This window comes from Bos mutus, chromosome 5, assembly GCF_027580195.1.
Source record: "Bos mutus isolate GX-2022 chromosome 5, NWIPB_WYAK_1.1, whole genome shotgun sequence".
NCBI lineage: Eukaryota > Metazoa > Chordata > Mammalia > Artiodactyla > Bovidae > Bos > Bos mutus.
Window position 1 is genome coordinate 42518308 of NC_091621.1, and position 7767 is coordinate 42526074.

The window sequence follows — 7767 nt, forward strand, 5'->3', positions numbered from 1 at the left end:
AAAGACTTTTTTCAATAAGTACAAAACAAAAATTAGGAATAAAGCATTTTGGGGGTTGTTTTCCTTCACTTATGTTTAAAAATTATTTCTAAGATAACATAAAACCTACCACCCTAACCGTCTGTATATGAACGATTCAGTGGTATCAGGTGAATTCACAGTGTTGTGTGACCATCTCACCATCTGTCTCCAAGCGTTTTTGTCACACTCTAGTTAGCAGTGCATCACACAACTGATGGCACCTTGTTCCTCATAAGACATGGTGTCTTCAGTCCCTAGGTTGGGAAGATCCCCTGGAGTAGGAAATAGCAGCCTGCTCCAGTATTCTTGCTGGAAAATTCCATGGATGGAGGAGCCTGGTGGGCTACAATCAATGGGGTCTCAAAGAATCGGACACAGCTGAACACACACACAGCATACAGCATGCATATTAACCAAAAAATACACAGCTGAAACAATGTTTCCTCTGTTCATTAAACATAATTAAGCAAAATTATGTTTTTAAAATTACACAGTGTTGTAATCACTGTAAACAAAATACAACCCTCCCCGGGTTGGGGCTTCTCACCAAACAGGGACCACGGCTGGAACCCTCCAGCTTCTCAGGAACACCTTCCACTCCGGCTCAAAAGGAAGGAACAACCCGACCAGGGGCCCGGTCATGGCTGGCGTCCTCCCCTGCTTTCAGACTTGTGTCCAGACCAGAACGTGAGTGAGTCTCAGTCTCTATGTACTTCATGCTGTAGTCTGTAAAATAGATTCATAGGCTAGACGACCTCTGTCTTAGAGTGGTATCTTACCACTGGGTTCTAAATTTATGGCCGTGTGACTGAAGGCCAACATACACATACACAGTTTGGGATGTGGATTAAGGGCTACAGAGAGAAGTCATGACACCTCTTGGGGGTTTTATTGGGAGGTAAGAGACTTTTCATTTGACTAGGTAAGGGGAGATCCTGCTCAGAATAATGGGTCAGCCACTTTTTCTCTCTCTCAAGGTCATGAACATTTTGATCAAAGAGGAGAGACAAGAAAGTGTGTGTGGACTATCCGAGGGCATGCGGCATCATGGGGGGCTCCACTCTGCGGTTTCCAGTCACTCTCAGATTTCTGTTCCTGGGACTGTGACTTGCCCCGGGGACAGGAGGTAGAGCAGAGTCAAGAAGCTGATTCTCTTAGTCTCACATAGGCCCTGACCTGCCTCTGGGTCCCCAGGACAGGGAGCAGGGCTGGAGAGATCAAAGAAATGTGATGTAATGGGACCTAATGTCTCCTGGACCCCAGGTCAGGGCAGCATTGATGGCAGGAAGTGGCACTGCCCAGAGGCTGGACTGAGTGGGCACTCAGACCAGGGAGTCACTTACTGCAGTCGCCCCGAGCCTGCACAGCTCACTGCCCCACAGAAACGTCCTCCCCCTGTGGCTTGGGTGGCTCCGAGCTCTAGGGATGCCTAGAGCCTGTCACAGCTTCCGGGACCCTAACATGTGAGTTTGGGGAGTCATGGTCTCTCCTGATGGTACAAATAATGCTATTAATAACAGATGATATCAACTGACAGCTTGCTGTGGGCCAGGAGCAGCTCTGAGCACTTTCCAGACATTAGTTCATATACTCTAAACCCCAAGCCCACAGAGGTTTATTATCCCCTTTTGAAATCACAGAGATGCACTATGGAATGGAAAACCATGGCTTCCTCAGTCGACCTGAGCTTGACTCCATCACCCAAGGCCAGGATCCCAGCGCCTCTTAAATCGCCCCCTGCTTCTAGGCTATGAAAGCTGCTATTTGGCAGGGGTTCCAGGGAGCAAGTGAAGCTTAATGATTTATGGATGACTGAGTGCAAGAAAGCAAACACAGGAGAGACACGAAACCTCTATGCCTTGGAAGGTTCGTGTCACACCAACCGGTTGTTTTCCATCCCCTGCGAGATGGAGCTCAGTCAGCAGGAAGGATGTCCCGATCTCCAGAAGGGGTAGCACTGACACCCTGTTTCATGGTCAGTTCTGTAAGGTGTTGCCCCTGACTTGGCAAACAGTTTGAATCAGAGAGAGGGGTTTGGCAGCATAAGCCGTACAGAATCCCCATAGGACCGGTGGGGACAGGGGAGGCCCTGGGGCAGCTGCCCTAGGATAACCTAGGGAACAAACACGGAAAACCAGGGGACGTCAATCCCTATCTGGAGCTCATTAATGGGGAACTCCATTCAGCTGTGAAGTCCTAGATGGGGTGATAGGCATGCTGCGCCCAGGGGTAGGGGGTGGGGGCAGGAGGCGGCCATAGGGGAGAAAAGGTATTGGCCAGACTCCACCTACATCTCACGTGTCCAAATTCAGGATGGAGGGGCCCTATAAATGCCCAGGGCCAGCCTCCCCGGAGACCCTGAGAGAGAGACAGACAGACAGAGGGAGAGCAAGAGCTGCAAGCTCCCCGCCCCGAGACCCCTGGGCCAGCCCACGGAAGGCTCCGCAGCATGTGGGAACTCCGGTCCATAGCCTTCTCCAGGGCAGTGCTCGCAGAGTTCCTGGCCACACTCCTCTTTGTCTTCTTTGGCCTCGGCTCAGCCCTCAACTGGCCACAGGCCTTGCCCTCTGTGCTGCAGATCGCCATGGCCTTCGGTCTGGCTATCGGCACCCTGGTGCAGGCTCTGGGCCATGTCAGTGGGGCCCATATCAACCCCGCCGTGACTGTGGCCTGCCTGGTGGGCTGCCACGTCTCCTTTCTCCGTGCTGTCTTCTATGTGGCCGCCCAGCTGCTGGGGGCTGTGGCCGGGGCTGCCCTGCTCCATGAGATCACACCACCAGCTATCCGAGGGGACCTGGCTGTCAATGCCGTGAGTAACCGGAACTGTGTCCTTTCCAGAAGGGAAGATCCTGGGGAGTCCCTTGTGAAGGATGAGATGGGAACGACCACATCTGGGTGAGGGTCTAGGTGGGGAGACAGAGAGAGGTGGGATGGGGAAGGGGCAGAAATGCTGGAGCCAGGAACATAGCTGCCACAGGAGAGTCAGGGTGGAAGGAGCAGTAATGTCAGACAGCGGCTGGGTACCCACGGGTCTGCTGGTACCTTCTGCCCTGAGCCTCTTAGAGGGAGAGCCACATCAAGGACTCTGTTGACCGATGCTGGCGTTGCAGTGAGGGCTGTGCTAGAACTCACGGAGGACGGAGTCCCCAAGCAGACATAGTCTGCTATGAAGACTATGAAGAAGGAACTTCAGAGAGCTAGTCCCCAGCATCTTCCTGAGGGAAGAAGGACCCAACATTCCTTCAGCATCCACTGTGTACAGGGCTCACAGCAGGGACTCCATGCTAGCCACACGTGGATAACTTACGACAACCTATAAGGGAGGGATGAGAAGATCCATTTCTTAAGGACATGGAAGCTGAGACTCAGAAGGAGGAAGTACCAAAGCTAGTCTTTAAACCCAGGCTTGACTGTCAAACCTGTGATCTCTCTACCCTACCAATATTCCCTCTTTGAGCCACCATCTAAGCCTTGTTTTGCAAACGAGGAAACAGAGGCTCAGAGAAGGGAAGTGACAGGCTAAAAGCTCAAGAGTTTGTTGACATCAAGGAAAATAGTGAACCCAGGGCAAAACTGAAGGGTCAAAGTCTCTCCAGACCTTGGAAAATGTCCCCAGAGCCCATGAGGTGATTGACATGACCAGTGGCTTTGGGAGCTGAGGGTGACGCTGTGGCCCCTCCCCCTCCACAACCCTGCCCTCTCCCTCTCCTGGGTCTGGGCAAGGCCTGGACATCTGAGGGCATGGGTGGGAAGAGACAGCCTGTGTCCCTCAACACAGCGCTAACTCTTGCTCCTCTTCCAAGCCAGGAAGGCGAGTGCTTCTTTCATGCCTCAATCTCCAGCATTTCTTGGCCTTCCCTACCCTCAGGCCACTGGATGTAAGCTCTGATGTCTCTGAACAGCCCTGCGTGGTCTCTGTGGCCATTCCCTCCCCCGTACAGGTGGCCTTCCTCATGCAAGGAGCAAGGGTGTCCCCACTAGGGAACTTCTCTCTTCAAAATGGAAAATATGATGAGTCTGGGGGCTCAAGTTTGAGAGAAGGCAAGAGTGACCACTGTGATGGATAGACTGAGAAATCTGACCATTTCCATTGAGAATGAAATTAGTTCAGTTTGCAGCAAGATGAGGTCTAGTTAGACTAAAAGAGGAACTTCTTGAAAGCATGGTCAAGAAAGCCTCAGAATGTGTGACTAGGAAATCCCCTCTAATAGCAGGGCAACGTGAGTGCTAAGGGGCCGTGAGGACACAACCTCCTGCTCTTCCATCATCTCACAGTTGACTGGGGCCCTCGGGAGGGAAGGGTCTGGGAGGCTCCTCCGAATTTCTGCTCAGCATTTACCATCTTGATGACCTGGGGAGAACTTTCCTGGCTGGAACGAGGCAGCAATGAGACTGACTTGTCCTGAGGCTAGGAAGAGCCAGATGACCCCCATGGCTGTCCCAGGTGTCCTCTGGAGTCATTGGAAAAGCCAGTCTGCCCACCAAGAATTTACCACTGATGTGCATCTGCTTTGTGGCAGGCCAGACTTCATCTCATTCTTGGTACAACACTATAAGGAGAATTCTGCGATCCTCCACTCTGAGTGGTAAAATTGAGGTTCAGCATTCAATTGATTCAAATCACAGAGCCGTGTCAGCACCTGGAAATGGACCCAGAGCTGTATGACACCGAACCCACATCCATACTCTCTCCTTTAGACCACTCTTTACCAGGGAATGGAGCTGGGGCTCTGCCTTTGTCATTTCCAGACTCACAGTCCTCCAGGATCCATTCTGCTATCCCCATTTTACAGAAAGACAAACTGAAGCTGAAATAAATAGAGCCCCACAGCAAGTCAGAGGCTCCACAGTGTCTGTCTCCAAAGCTCTTCACTGCCCCCACTATAGGCTCTGGTATTGGAAACTGAGAGGGAGTTGAGGTTAGACTCCATAGAGGCCCAAGGGTGCCATCTTGATGGTTAGGACCTGAGGTGGGGGTTCAGAGCCTGGAGAAGGAGTGTGGGAGCTCAGGGCTATCCCAGCTTCACCCAGCGCAGTGCCCAGACCCAGAGGGCAGGGTGTAGGGTTCAAGATAACAAAACCCAGAGAGAAATCCAGTACTGGGTGTGGCTGAGTTATGAAATCACCTCTTCACTCAGCCCCAGGTTCTCTCGTTACAAGGTAAGGTCTGCTGGGACCATGGGCACCCCACATGGGGGTGGAGGCATCACAGTACAGGGACCCCCACCTCAACCTCCGCAGGAAGTGCAGAGAGCAAATCCACAGGGCAAAACTGACGCCTGAAATGCAGTAGGAATAGGCAAGGTCAAGGGGAACAAGCATATTGTACACTGGACTCCTGGGGGAAGGGAGCACACTAGTGCCAGCCCCTGAGCCAGTCCCTTGATCCTGTTCCTGGGAGCCCTTTGACCATAGGAGGAAAGACCACCGGCCTCTCATTACACCAGTATCCTATGGCTTAAATAGCGAGGAAGGTCTTCCTATAACCAGGCCTAAAACTTCCTGCTGCAATCAAAACCTCTTCCCTCCTTGTTCTTCAGGAAACAGAAATTCCACATCTCAGTACCCTTTTCCTCTCACACTGCAGGCACACAATCCCAATTACCAAACCTAATGGGCTATGGAGTTAGTTTCCCTACCTCTAGCCTGGGAACCACAGGTAGTCAGTCATAGGGTCCATCCCTCTGCCTGTGTGCCATGGCCCAGTTAGAACCCACCAGTAGTGTGGACTAAGGTGGCTCGTGCGCCCTGGCGGATTGTGCCTGGAGACCTATCTGGGTCCCTGGCTGCAGGTGGGCAGGAAGATGACACCAGTGTGGGGAGCAGGCTCAGTGTGTCCCCCTCCTCTGTCCCCAGCTCAACAACAACTCGACAGCCGGCCAGGCCGTTACTGTGGAGCTTTTCCTGACACTGCAGCTCGTGCTCTGTATCTTCGCCTCCACTGACGAGCGCCGTGGAGACAACGTGGGCACCCCTGCCCTCTCCATCGGGTTCTCTGTGGCCCTGGGCCACCTCCTTGGGGTAGGTCGTGGCCACTGATTCCAGCCTCCCTGGAGGGACAGACACACAGACTTTCCCCAAAGAAACAGATACACAGACTGCTCTAGAGATAGATACACAGAACCCTCGAAAGTGACAGCCACAGAGACACCCCGAGAGAGACAGATACACAGACCTCCCAAGAGGGACAGACACATGGACATACTCCAGAGGATTTGACCCCCAGGCACCACAAAGGGACAGATAGCACTCCAGCTTCAAACGAATAGCAAGGCCTGTAAATATAGCACAAACTTCATCATCCATCCATGAATGCCCTGTAGGTTGAGGTCAAGCACTGGAGAGGGGCACGAAGACTCTGGCCCCATCCTCACCCCACTCCCCTCCCTGCCTCCTGCCTCCATTGCAGATCCACTACACTGGCTGCTCCATGAATCCCGCCCGCTCCCTGGCTCCAGCTATCGTCACCGGCAAGTTTGACGACCACTGGGTAATGGCTGAGACCTCCCTGTCTTCCCCTCCCGCAGAAACCCATCTCCACTAGAAGGGAGAGCAGTGGGATCAGCAAATTCACCCCACCCCCAATCCTCCTCCTGGGGCTACGGGGAGTCTTGGGTCCACCTTTCAGGTCTGACCCCCCAGAGACTCCATTTCTACATCTATAAATGAGGATAAGAATGTATCCTTTGTTCCTTTGGCTTTGGGGAAAGATTAAGTGAGGTTACTGGTTTAAAAGAGATGATGCAGTGCCTTAGAATTTGATAAATGGTAATTATTTATACTAGGCTACATATTTCTATCATTTAGCACTTATCTAGTACTTCCTTAGTATGTGCCAGGACTTATTCTAAGTGCTTTGCAAATATTGACTCAGAGTTTTCACAACAACCCTAGGCGTTAGGTATTAGAGTGAGGAAAGGCACAGAGAGGCCAAGTAACTTGTCCAAGGTGACCAGGGAGTCCGCACTGAATTCTCCCCATTACCCCACAACTAACAAGTCTTCCCGCTGCTCGCTTCTCCTCCCTATTCACACGGAAGAGCGTTTGATACCCTTCACCACGCGAGGCCCCCTTTCAACGCCAACGGGAGAGGAGCATCTCTCGAGCCGCCCTCTCGCTCGCCCCCCAGGTCTTCTGGATCGGACCCTTGGTGGGCGCCATCGTGGCCTCGCTCCTCTACAACTACGTGCTGTTCCCGCCCGCCAAGAGCCTGTCGGAGCGCCTGGCGGTGCTGAAGGGGCTGGAGCCCGACACCGACTGGGAGGAGCGCGAAGTGCGGCGGCGGCAGTCGGTGGAGCTGCACTCCCCGCAGAGCCTCCCGCGCGGCAGCAAGGCCTGAGCGCCGGGACGGGCTGGGGGAGCTCGCCCGCCCGCCCGCCACCCCGCCGGAGCCCCTCTCCCCAGGCTCGAAGCCGGCCCCCAGGGCACAGTAGCTGCTTCCAAGACGCGCCGAGTGGCCAGGGCCCCGGGCACCGCGGTGAGCCTGGCAGATTCCCCTGGCCTGAGGCTGCGTGGGGCAGCAAGTAGGGGACCCTGAGGCGCCTGGCAGGGAGTTGGGGACAACGGCGCCCAGCTGGGGTGGGAGGGCGGAGCTAGAAGCCTCCTCCGAGAGCCTGCGCAAGTGCACTGGGGGACGGGAGCTGGAAAAGGTGCCCCATGATTTTTTGCTTGTTCGTCCCCCTGTGCCTCTCTGTCCCCAAGTGCAGGGCCGTGCACATTCCTGAGTGTAAGCAGGTGTGCCTGCGC

The 7767-nt window shown here is 53.8% G+C and overlaps 1 protein-coding gene across 1 annotated transcript; it reads left to right on the plus strand.

The window, feature by feature from the left end:
- Positions 1–2470: 2470 nt before the first annotated feature.
- On the plus strand, positions 2471–7360 carry AQP2 (aquaporin 2). The gene is made up of 4 exons (XM_005896407.3): positions 2471–2830; positions 5878–6042; positions 6431–6511; positions 7151–7360. Exons 1-4 carry the CDS (start codon positions 2471–2473, stop codon positions 7358–7360), a joined length of 816 nt encoding a protein of 271 aa, XP_005896469.1.
- Positions 7361–7767: the final 407 nt, after the last annotated feature.